The sequence below is a fragment of the Octopus sinensis genome, linkage group LG1, assembly GCF_006345805.1.
Source record: "Octopus sinensis linkage group LG1, ASM634580v1, whole genome shotgun sequence".
NCBI lineage: Eukaryota > Metazoa > Mollusca > Cephalopoda > Octopoda > Octopodidae > Octopus > Octopus sinensis.
In genome coordinates this window covers 137,059,298-137,080,547 of record NC_042997.1, presented here as the reverse complement: position 1 = coordinate 137,080,547, position 21,250 = coordinate 137,059,298, and the positions used below count along the sequence as shown (strand labels likewise).

The 21,250-nt window shown below is 35.4% G+C and overlaps 1 protein-coding gene across 1 annotated transcript in view; it reads right to left on the bottom strand.

The window, feature by feature from the left end:
- Positions 1 to 308: 308 nt before the first annotated feature.
- The window catches only part of LOC115210781 (E3 ubiquitin-protein ligase RNF185), a 49,359-nt gene continuing 28,417 nt past the window's right edge, over positions 309 to 21,250 (bottom strand). The window contains exons 2-5 of the mRNA XM_029779508.2: positions 11,960 to 12,091; positions 8,016 to 8,070; positions 7,754 to 7,871; positions 309 to 3,309 (exon numbers count right to left, since the gene is read on the bottom strand). Coding sequence (XP_029635368.1) covers positions 3,212 to 3,309; positions 7,754 to 7,871; positions 8,016 to 8,070; positions 11,960 to 12,091 — 403 coding nt within the window. The 3' untranslated portion in view covers positions 309 to 3,211. The remainder of the gene's footprint in view (positions 3,310 to 7,753; positions 7,872 to 8,015; positions 8,071 to 11,959; positions 12,092 to 21,250) is intronic.

Genomic DNA, 21,250 nt, shown 5'->3' with positions numbered 1-21,250 from the left:
ACTTTTCCATCTCTGAGATACCTCCCTTAATGTAGGTAGCTCATATAAAAATATATATAAAATACTTAAATGAGTTTACTTTAACAATACATTGGAATAGTTTGAATTGGGTAGTAATAGCAAATCACTAAAGTGCTTGATAGATGCATTTTAGTGATTTACTATCAAGATGACAGGGCAACAATATTTGTATACTCGTCACAAAGCTGAAGTAGAAACTACCACAACTTGATAGATATGTTAAGATAATCAGGAGTAATATTACAAAGACTGCCATAAGGATCAACACAGTAGAAGAAAACAAAGAGTAATTTAAAATGTATCTTTAATCCATTAAAGAAACTTGGTCTTCTTGTGATTTAGAGATTGCATACTTCAAATGAAATTGAGAAAATATAACCCATCAGATGGTGTAAACAATATTTGTTATGAGCAAGTGAGGCAAAACCATGTCCTCTCTGGAGAATGGAATCAAAATTCAATAATCCTAATCATCTGCTTGAGCAGAACTCTGCCACACAGGTAACTGATTTTCAGAAATGTATGATGCTTTTAGACTGGACCTTCCTATAAAGATGGTATGACAAGAAAGAATTAGGATTTGAAATATGGTCCCCCACATTTAAAGACTTGAGTTTGTTGATGGATACATAGCTACAGCTGTATGTATATTAAAAATATTTTTATATAGTCAACCTGGTTCTTTTATTTACTAGGCTATAAAAAGTTGTTGTTGTGACTGCCAACAGCAGTCTAGAAATATCCTCTTTTCGTTAAATTTAATCTGAGCTGAAATTTAGATAATGCAATATACAAGTCTTTGGCTATGTATCAATCAATACATAAATAATATACCAAAATTAACAACTGATTGAGAGACTTAAGATGAAAGAAATAGAAAATTTGGTTGACACTAAAAAAAATAAACTGAGTGAGTGATACGAGAAAGGAAAATAATGCGGCATTAGTGAAGCCTTTGATTATGCCCAGCATGAAAACCTCCAAGCGAAAGTCACCTACTAATGGAAATACATCTTTTTGTTACTAGTTCCCCATGAACCTGCATTATTATAACATGTCTAGGAGGATTTCTGATTCATACTTGCTATCATCTCTAACACACTCCTATGCAGTTGATACCACCTTCAGATCTGAATCATGTGCACATGCATCATTCATGCCAGATCTGCATGACCTTCAAAAAGAGAAAGACTTCGAAACAATTCAATGAGGACATAAAAATAGTTTTTTCTCCAGCACTAATAGTACTGCCAGACACCAAACTTCACATTATCTTGTCATAAATAGCAAAAAAAAACCAAAGTTACTACAAATACTACGCTTTCTGATCTCATAAGTTTAACCATACAAAAACTGTATTCACAATAAAACTCTTCCTTAGGGGTCAGGAAATATTTCAGCTCTAGATAGTTACTGGATGACTCAATTTACTAATTCACAGCACTACAACTGCTACTATAATGCTTTTGCTCTCCTGAACTAGTTAGCTGCATGTCTCCTGTCCACATTTTCTCCTTAGATGTTCAAACCAAAGAAAGCACATCATTCTCAACAGTCATGAATGGTCTGCAGAGATGATGGGCACCATCTTTGTTCTTGGTACATGTGTTTTGTTGAAACGCCCATTTGCTGCGGGATAGTGTGTAGGGAAAGTTCCCTACATAATACTGAATGTTAACAAACACCAACACACAGCACTGTTTGGAGCTTTCCCTGGATGCTGTCTCGCAACAAATGGGCGGTTAAACAGAACACACTTCGTATGTGCGACTTAATTTTTACATTATTAAAACTGCTTTTAATTTGTAATTTCATATATAAAAGATAAAAAAGCCTATTTTAAAATGACATGGTCCAACAATATGTCTATTTCAGTCATAGATGCAAAAAAGACGGTGGGGGTGGAGGTGAAATAGTTTTGCCACAAAATGAATCTTTATAAACTTACCTTTTTAACTGGGTGGATAATGAAATATTTTGATTAAACAAATAAGCTATTATACTAATAATGAAATATTTTGATTAAATAAATAAGCTATTATACTGATGTTAATGTTGCATAAATTAGGTACAGAACCTCTGATTAACTTAAATTGCTTTAATATCAACAAAACAAAAGTTTAATACAGAAAAAATTAGAAATTTATTCCTACAAGTGTTTAAAAAATAGATTCACAGAATTAGTCTTTAAATAAGAATGTACAAAGTACTTTGAATTTTGTTTTTTTTTTCTCATCAAAATTAGTGAGAATCATCTAAATACTATTAAGAAAGGCATATAAAGAACTGACCAAATTTTAAAATCAATATTGAATATTAACTTCAAATCATTGTAATTTTAAACAGCTGATAATCACATCAATTCTTTCTGACATGATGCTATAAGGTATTTAACTTTTGATGACCAACATACATAATCACACTTGCCCATGCACACATACACTGAGACAATCAAATTTAATGTAAATTTTTTCGTACAAACTTTTAATGTTTGGTAGAAATATACCGTGCTAATATTCTTGCATTCATAAATATAAATACCTAAAGAAGTGATATTATGAAGGAATCATTGTTAGTTTTTAAAATGGAAACATTAAAAGTAATCTAAGAATAATATGAAATATTTTGCAAAGCAATCAGAAAGTAACAGTAGGGGGTGGGGAGAAAAAATCAAAAATAAAGAAAACAAAAACTTTGAAGAGAAGCAAATAACTTAGTAACAAATGATACAAATATTTTCTTCAGGAATAAAATCATTTCAATAGCATGAACTGTTATGAATGCTTTTTTTTTTTTTTATCCTTTGCCCAGTTTATCACATATCTCTAGCTATTTCTAAATAGTACAACGATTCAAAATTAAACCAAACAAACAAAATTTAAATATAAACTCCAATATCACAGATAAAAATATAATTTCAAAGGAAATTTCAATTCTGCTTTATAAGTATTTTTTTTCTTTAAAATATTCCTAAAGGGAAGGAAGAAATTTAATACCATTGTAATAAAAAATACGAGAAAAGAAACTTTTCTCATTGAAATATTTTCTGAGACATTTCATGTGAGTTCTAATTTCCTCATGTACCATCGCACAGATGGCTTTTAAACATCTGTATTGAAATCCATTGTAAAATATAAGAACTTAGATGGGTTAAGTTATTTTTCATGACAAGAATTGCAGAAGGTTTTGGTCAGGCTATAAGTAACCAAAAAATGAAAACAATAGCCAAGCCAAGAAAAACCTTCGATAAGATCTGTTCTTCTTCATGGTGAGGAGACCCTGTTGGAGCTGCAATTAAAAAAAAACAAAAAAACTGCATTATAACATATCAGTGAGAAAATTAAGTTTTACTAAATTAGGTCTTTATACATACATAATTGTAACTTTTTTGTAAGATAGTCAAAGAAAGAGGGCAGTACCCATAACCCTTTGTAGGCCTTTCTAGAAGAGAGTTTTATAGCTGGTGCTCAGCTTTAATATCTGTAGGTGGGTGTTTATGAAAATTGTGGGCAGAGAGGGAGTTACAGTTCTAAGAAAGAAAAAATAGGCAAAATGTTTTGTAGGGGAGTATCTGGTAGGTTGAGACAGTAATGGTGACAAGATGAGAGATAGAACTAGTAGGCCTTGTGAAGACAGTACGTAGTAAGCGAATTTAGAGGCTACTGTGGTAATAGTAAAAGAAACAGTACATTTGTGAGTTAGAAGTTAATTTCATATTTGTGAATGTAGTTTTGGTGATATCAAACATGTCAGTTCAGCAAGCAATCAGAAGGTGTAACACTTAAAATTTACAATAACTTCGATTCTGTCTTGGTATTGCTGAATGAGGCTAGGTTGTCATGACCCCCAAAGTTATTGTTTATAGCCATTGTGCAGGGTAGCATGAGAAGATTAAGTTATGAAGAAAATGCAGGAGGAGTGAAGTGCAATATCTTCTGTAAAGAAGAGTATTGCTAGAGGCTGCAGTATGAGTTTCATTAATGTACAGAAGATATAACTGCACTTCAGAGTACAACAAAATCAATAGAGTGTAAGGTCAGGAAAGCCCTCTAACCATACATTGTGTCCTGACTGAAAGCTTCTGATCCAAGATACAATTGATATATAGATACCTTATGGGAGCAATTCATATTCTAATACCAAACAGTTGAAGGGTTTGCTGGTGTTAAGCACAACAGAGCAAAGTAGATTTGGTGCGTTTCAACTTGAGACTCATCAATGGTACTCCTCAAGCTGATCTCACTATGTAAGCAATGTTAGTGGTCACTGAGGTGAAAGACTGTGAACAAGGTAATTGTTAATTATTGCCATCACCTTTGAGATCTTGAAAGTGATACGTAAATAGAACGAGAGTCTTTCTGAAGTCATATTTTAAGTACACTCCGTGAGTGTTGTGGGTGCTTTTTACGTGCCACCCGCACTGGTGCCAGACAGAGCTGGCAAACGGCCACGAACGGATGGTGCTTTTTATGTGCCACCGGCACGAGGGCCAGGCGAGGCTGGCAACGGACACGAAACGGGGCGGTGCTGGCAACGGTCGCGAAACGGAAAGTTCTCTTACATGCCACCGGCACTGGTAACACATCTGCAATTTCCATTGATCGATTTCCATTGATCGATTAATTGCAGGAATTCATAAGGTGTCGTTTTGGTAGTTTCTTGGAATATCATTTGTTGGTTCATGTATAGTTCGTGGAGAGTTTGCTGGATTGTTACATAGTTGTTATCCTACTTGGTTATATATTTTATTGTTACTACACAGTTATAGTGTAAACAGGTATCGCCATAAATAGTGGCGATACTACAATAATTGGCAACAAGTAATAATTATTGACGAAATTCGAAGCTCATGCAGGTCAGTTAAATTTTTATCATACAAAATTGTTAATTATTGAAGACCTCTCTTTTTTTTTTTTTTTTTTTTTTTTACTTGTTTCAGTCATTTTGACTGCGGCCATGCTGGTGCACCGCCTTTAATCGAGCAACTCGACCCCGGGACTTATTCTTTGTAAGCCCAGTACTTATTCTATCAGTCTCTTTTGCCGAACAACAGCTGCCGGAATTAATAAGGAAGTATGGAAACACTATAAGTTGGTTTTCACCAGATGGTGTATAACAAAATTCAGTTATGACCCAGAGGAGGGTATAACGCTTGCAGTGTACTTTAGAAGCTACAAAGGAATCTTCAGGGAAGATAATAAGTTGTGGATGGACAACGAGAAAGTAAAACTATTATTACGTAAATTAGCACCAGTTGAACATGAAAAATATTGTAATTTCATACTACCCCAAAAAACTAGTGAAATTTGTTTCCAAGAAACAGTTGAACTACTAACAAAAATATGATAAGAGTACCCTATTTAACACTCAATGGAAGTGTTGGAATCTAGTTAAAAAAGATGATGAAGACTTTGTCACATATGCCGGGACCGTAAACAGAACGTACGAAAGATTTAAACTGAAGAAACTCCTGATATGTCTCAGTGCCTCATTTTTGTATGAGGGCTTACAGCAAATAAAGATGTTGAGATACCTGCAAGAATTCTCACAAAACTTGAACAAGCAGACCAGAGTTTAATCCTGCAGATAGTTGCTGAGAAGTGTCAAAGAATGGTAAATTTACATCCTGACATGAAGAAAATTAAAGAGGAGTTCTCACAAGTACAAGCATGCCAACCAGGAAGGTATAAACAAAAATGTTAAAACCAAAAGATGTGGAGCCCTACATTTCAGGAAGGATTATCCTTTCAAAATGCAAAAATGTTACAGTTGCCAGAAAGTAGGACCCAAGAGCTCACATTGCACAGCAAAGTTAGGAAGGTCAAGCATAAAAAATTCTAAAGTTTTCTTGAAGGAAAGTAGAAGTGACACCAAAAAGAGGAAATTTGTATATGTAAAAGTAAACAAAATAAACATTAAATTACAACTAGATACTTGTAGTGACATCTCAATGATTAATACCAACACATGGATAAGAATTGGGAAACCTACATTAAGAATTGTATGAGGCATGACAGGTGAAAAACTACAGTTCATAGGCAAAATGTGGAGGGATATCACATTTCAGGGAAAAACCTGTAGAGCAAAAATTTTCATAGGAAAAAGCACAACCAATCTGCTCAGTATGGACTGGATGGAGTTGTTTGACTTATGGGACCTCCCCATAAGTCTGTTCTGTAAAAAAATAAAAAGCTGTCCTACCAGTGAAAATAAATCAGCAGCTGAATTGAAGAAAAAGTTTAAAAACTTGTTTCCTGAAGTGCTGTCAGATAAATTAGGTCTCTGTTCTAAGACTGAGGCCTGTTTTCAAATAAAGGAAAATGTTGTACCTGTATTCAAACCTAATAGAAAGGTACCTTTTGCTGCAATAAAGCAAGTAGAGGCAAAATTAGACAGGCTGGAAAAATAGGGAATTATCCAAAAAGTAGACTATTCTTGCTGGCACCTGAGATGCCTAGCATGTTGAATATCCTGCTGAGAGACTGGCCTGCAGCTCCTCTGCATTCTATCTCAATGGGATTACACCTTATTCATTACCTACTGTTTTAACATACTTCCATCAGCTCAGTATACTTTACTCTCTTCCTCTTGCTGACCTCCTGAATGCAGGGAGAGATCAACATCATATCTGACCTCAGTGACCTGGAAGCAACAGTTTCTGGGAAGCTCAGCTACTTCTCAAGGCCAACTTTCAAATCCCACTTGTGTCAGGGCCACCTCCTACCAGGCAAAAGAGGTGACCCTGACAACTATATTTATACATATAAATACAAACACAGACACACTTGTATACAAAGGTTGATTAGACTGGTGTTAACAATCCTTTAAATATGTGCAAGTCAATCATAGCAGGTAAAATAACATTGACTTGATTGCAGGTAAAATATGTGCAAATGGAATTCCTGAAAACAAATGAGAAAGGACAGGAGACAGATTGGTATGCCCCCCAGTTGTGGGTGGGTGCAATATCAATGACAAGTGAGATGGCACAAGAAAAGTTTGTGGTAATAAGTGGAGTACTGTAAGGCACCATTTTGAGTATTCTTTTGTTCCTCATAAAACTGTACGATATAGACAAAGTGGAGTTAGAAATGGATGCAAACAATAATTATCTATACACAGAATCAACACCTGGATAAATGACATGAAATTTCAATGCCATAATCTATATTTATGTGAGTGTGTGTGTGTGTGTGTGTGTGCGTGCGCATGCACACACACACAAATATATCCACTCAGCTATACACACACACACTGATATATAAATGCATATACACTATGTCTTGTAGACTTGATTAATTACCCAGTTTCATACCATCCAGACTTTGGAACCTTTAAAAGAGTTTAACTTTGTTGCAAGCAGTTCTCTAGTCATAAGTTACAGGCCACACCCCATCCATTCTTCCAGCCTGACAAAAGGTGTTACCACTCCTCCACTAATAGGTCATAAAACAAAATCCAGAGTTAAACTGCTAATCAATTCCTGACATAGTAATAAACAAAGTAATCTCTATGTTATGATTTTAAAAATATGAGTCAGTAAACTAACATTTCTAAAATTGTAATAAAATTATCTTGTCTATAGTTTAATGATAAAAAAAATAACAGATATTAAGGAATTAAAAACTATCAAGAGCTAAAAATATATTGAAATTATTCAATGAATTGCATATACTTTCAATGCTAAAACTTAAAAGTAAAAATATGTGATAAGTAAATAGTTGATATTTACGTGGGCCAGGTCTGACATCACTCCAATTAAATGTTGATGCAAAAAATCCCAAAGGAAAAGCACCAATTCCAAAAGTCATATGAAAATTGCCTTCTCCAAATCCAAAGTTTGAGAATGCCTTTAATCCAAAAAGAAAGGAAGAGAAGTGAAAAACCAAATTAACTATTACTTTGAAGCATCAAAAAAATATAGTAATAAAAATAACAATCTAGTGAAAAATAAACAAAAATAACTGAAAAAACAAAATATATTAAATACATACACCTGGGTTTTCTGGTTCTGTTCTTTGGCCAGGTGGACGTGGTGGCATTTTATTCCTGCAATATATTGATATATTAATGTGTTTGTGTGTGTATACAAACATTTAACTACAATGGAGGAAGGTAACAGAAAAATGCAAATATAAATAGATTAATGTTTATATACTTTTTAACTTATCTAAAAACTTTACTTATTATAAGGTTTCTGTGGAGATTGATCAAATGGATTTAACTAATATTTAATAAGGGTAAATGAGGTTAAAAAACACGTCCACTATATACTGATTTAATTCAAATTTAAATAATTTATTTAATTAAAAAATTTAGTGTCGATATAAGTAATATAGTTTCTAAAGAGTTCTTATTTGGAGGGGTTATTTAAAATCAATATAAATATGAAAATTAGAGGGATGAAACATTTTAAGAAAAAGGGATAAAAAATTTTATTACTGAAACTATTTAGAATAATGCGTCTTTTTTTGTATAAGGTTAAAATAAGGGTTCCATGGATATTTACCATTTAGATGAGAGAACAAATATATTATAAATTAGTTAGATCTTAATTTAGGCAGTTAAAATTTTGGCATTTAAATTTTAAAATTTCTGAAGATACCTATATTGTTTAAGTATGGCTATATAGGAGTACAACAATTTAGACTAATATAAAGGTAATTATAGAGTATTGAAAAAGATTAGGTAGAGTAAAACCATCATAGAAACAGATGTGAAAATATACATATATGTATGTATATATACATATACATACATATATATACACATAAATATATACATACATACATATAAATATACATACACACACACATATATATATATACATACACACACACATATATATACATACACACACACACATATATATACATACACACACATATATATATACATACACACACATATATATACATACACACACATATATATATATACATACACACACATATATATATATATACATACACACACATATATATACATACATATAAACATACATTCACACACACACATATATATATACATGTACATATATATATATATATATATACACACTCACAATACACACACACATATCAAACATAAGTATCTTGAATGGGGAGAGAGGTAGAATGAATAGGAAGGTGGTAGAATATGCATTGACCCAACACTAGTCTGCATTACATAGATGGCATAGTACAAATTGGTAAGAGAGTAAGCAATACAGAGACAAGGGGGTCAGACAGCTCCAATGTCAGCATAGTGGCTTAATGCAGTGAATTAGAGATGGAGAATAGACAGAATGAATATATAAGATAGAAATGAATAATTCAGATAGAAAGCATAGAGATAAGAAGTTATCAAAGAAACAGGAGTTGAGCAGCTAAAGGAGGCATGACAGAGACATATCAGGTAAGAGACCCAAATATAGATATATATCTTTCCACCTACAGAACATAATGATAATACATAATTTAAGATATATCACTATGCACAAAAGAAAAGTAAAATCATTGAGAATGTGTTGATATGCTATGCAATTAAATGTGAAAAACTTCACACATGACTCCATTTGCTTCATTTCATATTAAATAGACATAGAGCTCTTCTGTTGCCCAAGGACTTGAGACTATGTATTAGCAAATTTATATATCCAGGTATTTGGATCAACACAAACATCAAGATCTTGATAAACAGAAGTCACCATAAATTACTTTTGTAATTTATTTTACTTTTGTAAAAAAAGAAATGCATGTTGCTTCAACTACAATTTCTTACACACGGCTGGATAAAAGTGTGTGGTGGACGCTTAGTGAAATTCTCTCTCTGACATATATAACATTATTACGGACGTAGCAGATAACAGCTAGCCTTCGGCCGTTTGGTCCCTGTTGTGTCCACTACTCTCATTGGTTGGTATTGGTACAATTTGTCTCATGCTCTATTACATGCCAATGTGCAACCCAACCAATCACAGCCTTCTGATAAGGTCCCGTAACACAGTCTTCTAAATCTCCGTTGGAGCCTACTAGTCCCTATAAAAAGCTAGTTCAACACCGAGTCGAGGTCTTTGGTTCTAGACCTTCTAAGGTCTAACCACTGACCACAGAGCACACAGCCAGTTCCAGCAACAGACAACACCATCAGGACCTCCATCTCTGTCACCTCCATCTTAATGTCAACAACATTCGCTCAGGTTCAACTCCACACTGTTAGTGAATTACTTCACCATGGTTAACAGCGAATACAACCTGCGAGATCTTCCTGTATTAAGTAACTGGCAGCGGCATAGTAGCCACAACTTTTTACAGGACACGTGTTTCAACCAGTTCTGCTTCTATGCCACAACTTCTTGTTACAGCTCTTCAACTATTGTGTACCTTACTACAAATGGGTATTTATCGTCATTGTGCGAGGACATTCTTCTAATGTCCTGTTATAGACTCTTTCTATGCTCTGTATTTTATCTCACACACATACTCCCTTGTTTGTACACACATACACATTATGTATGCATGACGGCCTGTCTATTGTTATTATTATATATGTACTTATGACACGTACGCACACACACACGTTAACATAGAAATAAAATCTCTTAAACCTTCTATCGGTTGTGTCTCTTCCTTTTCCTTCTGGCACTTGTACTCATTTACCCCTTTTTGCTTTTATTGTAAGTGACCATGCAGTGTATTAAAGGAGTCAGTCATTCGTCACCTCTCCTTTCACATGGTTGTTCTTACAAGTGCTTAAGGCAATTCTTTATCATTAAAGCACCTTATGTTTAAATTGTAGACAATGACTGTGACAGTGTGTTCATAATGTATGAATTATAAATTAATCTAACATCAAATAAAGTGCTGAAACATTACTTTGTTGTTTTGCCACAAAGAGTACATAAAAGAATATACAAATTGAAACATTTAAAGAAAAATGTTGAAAATTCTAATATAGCTAATAAGAAAATTAAAACTATTACATGATGGAAATATTGGGTATACAAATGTTTAAAGCAGAATTTATATATAGTACACAACAGTTAGTGACTAATACTATTTTGATATAAAATTAGGAGAAAATATTTTGAAAAGTCCTTGTATAGGAGACATTCAGAAGATACAAAGAAAGCATGTACTGCCTGTTTATGAGCATGATGCCAGCAAAAGACTGCTAAATGCAGACTGTGTCCCACCACTTAAAATATTTCTTGTATTGAAAGCACCGCCATAAGGCAAATTAAACCTACATGTCTTGAGGAAAGGAAACTTTCTGTTCAAAAATCTGATGATATACTCTGGTCAGAGCCCTTGTAGGAAGGATGAAGCACCCTTTGACCTCAGGACATGAAGAGAATAATGCTTTTCACACAACACTCATGCTACCTAAATATGTACAGAAGGCACCAATTCCCTAGAAACCAGTAGGGCAAAAGATTCATCTCAGTAATTTTTAAAACAAACAAGATGAAAAGATTGCTCAGGAGATTCGGAAGGGATATCTACTGATGATCACAGGAAGATAAAATACTAAGAAGAAAAATAATCAAAACAAAAAGAAAAAGATGTGAAAAAATTACAATAGAAATGCTATGCAGAAACTCTTATATGCAAGTTTCTAAGATATATTAATAAACAATCTATAATATTTGATTAGCTGTGGCACTGAATTGCATAATTGTATTTTAATGAAAGTTGCATTTTTCAAAAACATGATCATAATGTTAATACATAATTTAGAATATACCACTGTGTACAAAATAAAGCAATATCACTGAAAATGATGTACGTTGATATTCTATGACCTAAAGTAAAATGAAAGCACACAGCTCATTTCAAGGTATACAAACAAGCACTTCTGTTTGTTATTTCCTGATTTATGTTAATGGAGCTCATCACTAAACTATCAATTCAGTGACAACTACACTTAATTCAAAGTATAATCATTAATTACATACCGTGGGTCTTTTTTATCATTACTTCCTTTACCATAAATTGGAATCACTTTATCTTTACTGATACCAGCTTTGCAAACAGGGCAAACTTTTCTATGAGAACAAGTTTCAAGCCATTGATGCAGACAAGGCCAGCTAAAAAATAAATAAATCAAAATTAGATAAATAAAAAATAAATCAAAATTAGATAAATAAATTATGGCAAATCTTTTATTTAAACAAATTGATATTTCTAATTCATCATTATTGCATGCTTCAAATATCTTTAAACATAAACATTTCATTTAACTTTAAAAGAAGAAAATTATTTTTGGTTCCTTAAAGCTGTGTTTATATTGTCCAACAGCTCTCATAAAAAAAAAAAAACATGAAAATTTGTGAGTTTGATGCAATTAATGTAGAGTCTGTTTGGACAAATCTCATGAGAAGAATTGTATGTAACATTACATCACAAACAGCAAGAAACAGAAGTAGATATAACTATCAGTTTTGAATGGGCATGGGGTTCACCAGTAAGTTCTGATGAGAATACCAAAAATCCAATGCCTGTAACAGTCAAATATGCTTTTCAAGATGAAAACTTTTAAAGCACAAAATAGTAGTTTAAATTTATGTTAATCAACATGCTAAAACACTAGACTGGTTACTTGCAGTCAAGAACTCACCATGAACTTAAATGTCTTTATTTTATATTCAATACCAACTCTTGATTTTGCAACTGTATGGAGTAAATGATCAATTTTATGAGTCCAGTGGCTAAACTCTCAATATAGCAATGAGGTCATTTTACTTTTGTCATGTTTACTCTTAAATGTTGATTTGGTAACTTTTTAAACTTTTATTGTAGCTTTTAGATTGATTCTACGAAACATTAAAAATTCAAACAAAATGATGTCCTGAATTGTTCAGTAAGGGCTTAGAGTATTAACTTATAAAATCAGATTCTAATCTTCCAAGCACTGACACATGCCTCAATAATCTAATAGATTATGCTGTTTTTTTGGAGGAGGGGTCTCTCATAAATAAAAGTTTGTAGTTCAAATCCTATCTGATATTATGTACAGGGTTAAGATAATTTGTAAAGATTGGAGTTCAAACTGATTGAAATGTAAATATTGAAAAATTTTAATTTCTAAAGATATATAAAAAAATTACAATTTTATTGAATACACTTAGTTTATGTATGATCTTTTTGCTATTCTTATGCCATGTTTTATTTGATTAATGCTGAATAGGGCTACCCAATAATATTTCAATAAACACAGATTCAACTTGATGCATAACACCAAAAGTTGGTATCTCATTTTCTGAGTCAGCCATACATAGCTAATTTACATAATTTATAAAATTGTATCTGATTAATCTGACAGAAGTATGAACGAAATAGCTACTTGTGCCAATTATTTTAAAATGAAGTAAAATAATTTCATAATAAATATCTTTACCTCACATCAAACAAGTTTCTGCAAATTTCTTCTAACAAAGCAAAATTTTTCAATAAATACACAATTTGTGTTTACTGAAATACATTACTAATTTTGGAGTATAGCATTAGGCATTTTTGAATAAATTATCCATATATAAGAACTATTAACAAGCATGGTTTTTCCAGCAGTCTAAAAATATTTAAAATTTCAATGATTCCATTGTATCCTTATCTTATTTTACCCACTTGTGTGCTATTTATATTACAACTAAAAACACTTCCTGTGAAAAAAGCTGAGTATCCACTCAGTGTGACAATTCTAAAAAGTTGTGTACACACATGCACCAATATTAATATGTTTATTTTAACAAATTGTAGTCAACTATTTTTCTATTAATCCATTTAGGAGTGTAGATAGAAGTTAATTTTAGTTCTGATTCAATCCCACTACACAGCACCTTGGGCAAGTGTCTTCTACTATAGCCCCAGGCTCACTAATGCCTTGTGAGTAACTTCATGAGATGGAAACTGTATGGAAGCCTACATATGTATGTGTCTGTCTTTGTGTTTATCCACTACCACCACTTGACAATCTGTATTGGTTTGTTTATGTACCATTCGTTCAGTTGTTTAGCAAGAATAAGTACCAGTCTTAAAATAAATTCTGAGGTCAATTTGTTTGACTAAATCCTTCAGAGCAGTGCCTCAGCATGGCTACAGGCCAATAACAGGAACAAGTAAAAGGTTATACATAAAACACTAATTAAAAATTAGATAAAACAATGACATCATTATGACATTTAAATGAGTTCAAAATCTACCGTGATTGACCTTGATTTATCACTCTTGGGTTACTAAAAAAAGTTAACACAAGACTGATTCAATGAAATCAATAACAGCAAATGTGTAAAGGGGGCATAGTAGAATGACAGAGATAAAGAGTAATCTAACTCTCCCAAATTTTTACTCATACTCTCTCAATTTGTGAAACTATCATAGCAGGAAATTTCTTTAACTGTGGCTTCTAATTCTGAGATGTATATCAATATGATACAAGAAATCAATGACCTGAATTAATGATTTCAGAGGATTTGTATAACACTTTCAACTGCACTTGACTGATGAATAAATAGGTTAAATTTAACAGCAAAATGGAGCTGGGTTTAACAAAATACATTCAACACAATCAAGCAAGAGAACCTCCTTGTCTGATCTGAGAAACAGCAGCCAAATCCTACTCATATCATACTCTACAATCTTATAAAATAGAAGTACATTAGAAAATGTAATAAAAATGCACAAGACAGGATGGTCTTGAATGCTTTGACCAGGGCTGAATAGAGGCTAAACAGTATTGAACACATTTGATATAAGAGCTATGGAAAGTGGATAATAAACTTGGTTATGGCTTCATCATTATCATCATCATTTAACAGCCATTTTCCATACTGGCATGGGTGAGACAATTTGACAGGCTCCAACTGTCTGCTTAGACATGGTTTCTATGGCTGGATGCCCTTCCTAATGCAAACCACTTTACAGAATGTACTGGGTGCTTTTTACATAGTACCAGCACCAATGTTTTATGTGGTACTGGCATAGGTGCTTTATACATGGCATGAGTGCTTCTTATGTGACACCAGCACAGGTACTTTTTACATGGTACTAGATATTAACAAATAATAGTATTGTGAAGCTGATAACAAAATGGAACAACTTAAGAAAAAAAAGCCCTACTTTTCCAAAATATATATATAATGACTACAAAGACAACTTTCAAGCCCAACTGAAATGTAGATTAAGAAACTTCTCCAAAATGAACTAGGTTCAGTCAACAAACAAATACATGATTATCAACTTCAAAATTAAGAAGTCGAACTTCCAAGGTACATAAACACATAGTCAGTCATGAGTAAAGGAGGCCCTTGATACAATAAGTACATATATTTACAAAACATTATCTTACAGCATAAGGTATCAGAGATATTGTATCTCATACGATATCAGAAATATATAAAACATATGGGCATGGTTGTGGTTAAATAGGTATGTATGTAGATATTGAGTCCAATTTGTAACCAGATGGTTTTGAGTTCTCACTGCTCTTCTGTCCTAAATTGTCTCATATTCACGTCTCTCTCTTTTACTTGCTTTCACTTTCCAGGTGGGCAAGCCATGTAGTCATATCTTCAGCAAGGCACCTACTCCTCTCTATCATAGTTTTTTATTCCTCCAGTCTATACCCTGCACAGTTGAGGGGTCTTATTGTGCAGGCACTTGACAACCTCACTGGTGCTGGTACCATGTAAAAAGCACCCAGTACACTCCATTAAATGGTTGCAAGCATGGAAATAAACATCATAAATGATTTTATAATGCATACAGACATACAGGCAGACAGCATGTTAGCAAATTGGCAGTGGGATGTAAAAATTATTTGGTATATATTTTGTATGGCGGCAACTAGTAAAGTACATATGTGGTAGAGGAGGGGTTCACTGATGTACAAGATACAATTGAACATTTTTTTATATAAAGAAATAGTGTTTCATTATGTATTAAATACAAAATAATCATTCAAAATCTGTTTTCCATGCTGGCATGGGTTGGACAGTTTGATAGGACCTGTTAAGGCCAGGTACTGCACTAGTCTCTACTGTCTATTTTGGCATGGTTTCTACAGCTGGACACCTTAATGCCACCCACTTTACAAAGTATACTATGTGCTTTTTACATGGCACCCACAATGACCGGGTCACCAAGTAATTTACTTTATAATGAATCAATTTCGGGATTCATCTTATAGATTCAAAAAAATTCTGTTGGCTAGCTTTCCTTGGTTTTCAGCACAACATGTATTTATAGTGAATGTATAATGAAATGTGGAAATTGACGATTTAAAGTCTGTTATCAGCATATTGGCATAGAAATAATTTATCTTTTGCCCTTCTTTATAATATTAACCTTTAAAGGTATTTTAATATGCTGCCACTTTTCTGAAAAAATTTTATCCTATATTAGTAGTATGTCTATATATATATAAATATATGTCAATATATATAAATATAAATATATATATATATATATACGCCAATATATATAAATATATATACGCCAATATATATAAATATATATACGGCAATATATATAAATATATATACGCCAATATATATATATATATATACGCCAATATATATAAATATATATACGCCAATATATATAAATATATATAAGCCAATATATATATATATATATATATATACATACGCCAATATATATATATATATATACGCCAATATATATATATATACGCCAATCAAACCAAATCAAAATAGATGAACATCAATGGAATTTGTATCCTTGTGGTACCAGTGCCGGTGGCACATAAGAAAGCCAACCGAACGTGACTGTAGCCAGTACCGCATCGACTGGCCTCCGTGCTGAGGGCACGTAACAAACACCATCCGAGCGTGGCCGTTCGCCAGCCAAATCTGGCACCTGTGTCGGTGGCACATAAGAAAACACCATCCGAGCGTGGCCGTCTGCCAGCCTCGTCTGGCACCTGTGTCGGTGGCACATAAAAAACACCATGCAAGCGTGGCCGTCTGCCAGCCTCGTCTGGCACCTGTGTCGGTGGCACATAAAATCACCCACTACACCCTCGGAGTGGTGGGCATTAGGAAGGGCATCCAGCTGTAGAAACACTGCCAGATCTGACTGGCCTAGTGCAGCCTTCGGGCTTGCCAGACCCCAGTTGAACCGTCCAACCCATGCTAGCATGGAAAGCGGACGTTAAACGATGATGATGATGATGATATATATATACGCCAATATATATATATATGTCAATATAAATATGCCAATATGAATATATCATGGATGCAGATGAAAGATGTCGCCTCCACTTGGTATACACTCAAGAAAACAAAGAAGATTCAAGTGAGAAACCTGTCCGGAAAGTAAACCCAAGTGCAAGTGCCCCTACTAGCATCAAAACGAAAAACCATGGAGGTGAAAGAGCCAAGAAAGAAGAACTAAAAGAAGGAAAAACAAAAACAAAAGATGAAACAAACTTGACTATCCATAAGAAAGAAGCAAACCTGACTATCCATATAACAAAAAGGATAAAAAGAGACAGCACACACGAATGTGCAAATTCTACCTGAAAAGTGTCTGCTAGCATGGAGAGGAAGGTACAGGCTGCTGTTTTGCATGCCAAAGCCCCCACCACAGAAACATGAAACAGGGTGGAAACCACCTGCCAAAAGGAAAGGACTACACACTACCTGCCCCAAAACGGAGGTATGCAGATGTAGCGCATGCTACAAACCAAACCTATCAACAGGGCAGCTGCTGAACAACAATCTTTTTTGTGCATGGCACAAAAGATTGTACAGCAGCTGACCTGGCTACATCAATCTCACAGATGGGACTATCATCAATACACAAGACCACCACAGCAAATAGACCCTAGGTGGGCACCACTGGCAACAACACACACACATCACAGGACAAAAATCCCTTTCTTGAGAGAGCTTGTTGCATGCAATCAAGCCTTATGCATAGCACTCACGAAACACATCCGAAACCAGATATAGCAAATGCAGAAATATACATACCACAGTATGTTGTATTACGGACCAACAGGAAAGAAAGGAGTCATGGTGGAGTTCCTATGTACACCCATGAAGACCTCACACCCCAGGTCCTTTTGTCACACTCAAATTCAGTATGTGACACACAAATTGTACATATAAGACAACTTGGTGTAGTTATATGTGCTACATATCGCCCTCCAGATGCTCCAAATCATGTAGGCAAGTTTGAAGACTGCCTTACAAAATAGAAGTTCTAGTCACATTAGAATGACACATAAGTGTACTTCTTATGGGAGACTTCAATCTGCCCAATGTCAGATGGCCCGAGGGCCTTTCTCTCCCAGGAATGACACAACGCGAACAAGGACAGGTGAAGTCCCTCCTGAACCTCATCAACACTTTGTACATAGAACAAATAGTACTCCAACCAACTAGGGCAGGTAACATACCAGATCTCTGCTTCACAAATAATATGGATCTCATCCATAATGTGAAAGTGACACTGACGCTACACTCGGATCAAAACATGGTAGAGCTGACCATGTACGGACCAAAGGAAACCATGGACAAGCAGCCTACAAGAAACTCTCAGAATCTTTCCATCTTGAACTTCCATAAGGCAAACTGGAAACAAATTGAGAAAGTGATCCTCAAACAAACGTGGCCTAAATGTCTCTCCTCATCGGACATCAACATGAAACTTCAACAACTCATGTCTGTAATGCAAGCCATATGCTGCAAATGTGTCCCAGAGAAAAAGGCTACTGTACACAAGAATAAAATCCTCAGGGAGAGGGAAATTCTCATTAGACGGCTTACAAAAGTTTCAAATCACCTAAAAAAGCAAATTGAAAGCAGTGAGAAGTCCCGCCTGAAAATACAACTGCTGGAGATTGAAAAAAATCTGCAACTCTCCCATGAAAAAGAAAGAGCAGACAAAGAAGCCTGGGCTATAGACAATATAAAATCTAACCCCAGAGCTTTCTACAAGTTTGCCAAAGAAACAGCTTTGGTGCACTGCAGGATAGGGCCACTCCTCGAAAAAGATGGTACACCCACAGGAAATCCAATGAGGATAAGTGAAATACTAAATGAGCAATTCAAAAGTATTTTCACTCCAGTCCTAGGGCACTTTCAAGTCAGCAATCCAACTGACTGCTTTACAACTACAGATATAAAAACAGAGGTAATGATGATTGATTGCATCAATATAAAAGAAGACGATGTAATAAGGGCTATAGATGAAATTAACCCAAACTCAGCTACTGGCCCTGATGGATTCCCAGCAATCATTCTAAAAGTATGGCAGTGAAACATGGGCCATGACTAATGAGGACATGCGTAAGCTCACAAGGAATGAAGCCAGAATGCTCCAATGGATGTGTAATGTCAGTGTGCATACTCGACAGAGTGTTAGTATCTTGAGAAAAATGTTGGACCTAAGAAGCATCAGATGTAGTGTGCAAGAGAGATGACTGCCCTGGTATGGCCAAGTGGCGAGAATGGATGTGGATAGCAGTGTGAAAAAGTCCCACACCCTAGCGGTTGAGGGAACCTGAGGAAGAGGTAGACCCAGGAAGACCTGGGATGAGGTGGTGAAACATGACCTTCGAACATTGGGGTTCACTGAGGCAATAACTAGTGACTGGGACCTTTGGAAATATGCTGTGCTTGTGAAAACTCAGCAAGCTCAAGTGAGACCATAACCTTATGGCCTATGCCAGGGGTGCAATCAGCCCACTTATGCGTATCTTTCCTTCATTGGACAGTAAAATCTGCTTGTGAAGACCTGTTGAGGCAAGTGAAATCGAAATCAAAATCAAATTCAATGACTAGCATCCGTGCCATTGGAGCACTAAGAGTACCATATGAACATGATCGTTGCCAGAGCAACAAGCTGGCCTCCGTGCCGGTGGCACGTAAAAAACACCATTCAAGCATGATCATTACCTAAGTCACCTTACTGACAATTGTGCTGGTGGCACATGAAAAAACATTCAAGCGAGGTCGTTGCCAGTGCCGCTGGACTGGCTCCTGTGCAGGTGGCACATAAAAAGCACAATTTGAGTCAGGGCCATTCCCAGTACCAACTCACTGGCCCTCGTGCCGGTGGAACGTAAAAGCACCCACTACACTCTCGGAGTGGTTGGCGTTAGGAAGGGCATCTGGCTGTAAAACCACTGCCAGATCAGATTGGAGTCTGGTGCAGCCATCTGGTTCGCCAGACCTCAGTCAAATCATCCAACCCATGTTAGCATGGAAAGTGGGCATTAAACAATGGTGATGATGATGATGATATATATGTCTGTAAATATGATATGTGACAATTATTCAGTAGCTATTATAAAACTCAGAGTTTCGGATGTCAGGGTGGAAACCCACACTGGCATGTCTTCAGTTATCAGACCATCATAGCATTTTTTCTCAATGGCCCGATAACTGAAGAGATGCCGGCATGGGTTTCTGCCTTGACATCCGAAACTTGGAGTTTTATCATGGCTACTGAATAATTGTCACATATTATATTTACAGATAAATTCCTCTATCTAAATAATACTGCGGTCTCTTTCATTGTTTTGTTGTCTTGTCATTTCTCAAGAAATGAAGCCAGTATGCTCCGATGGATGTGTAATGTCAGTGTTCATACTCGACAGAGTGTAAGTACCTTGAGAGAAAAGCTGGACCTAAGAAGCATCAGTTGTGGTGTGCAAGAGAGACGTTTGCGCTGGTATGGTCATGTGGCGAGAATGGATGAAGATAGTTGTGTGAAAAAGTGCCACACCCTAGCGGTTGAGGGAACCTGTGGAAGAGGCAGACCCAGGAAAACCTGGGACGAGGTGGTGAAGCATGACCTTCGAACTTTAGGTCTCACTGAGGAAATGACTAGAGACCGAGACCTTTGGAAGTATGCTGTGCGTGAGAAGACCCGGCAAGATAAGTGAGACCATAACCCGTGGCCTCTACACGGGATGTAGCCAGTCCACTTATGCATACCTTTCCTTCTTGGGACACAAAACTCTACTTGTGAAGACCTGTTGAGGCAAGTGAGAATCGAAATCGATCAACATCAATGGAAATTGCAGCTGTGATACCAGTGCCGGTGGCACGTAAGAGAACCATCCGAACGTGCCCGTTGCCAGCGTCGCCCCAACTGGCCTAGTGCCGGTGGCACGTAAAAAGCACCATCCGTTCATGGCCGTTGCCAGCCTCGCCTGGCCCCCGTGCCGGTGGCACGTAAAATGCACCATCCGATTGTGGCCATTTGCCAGA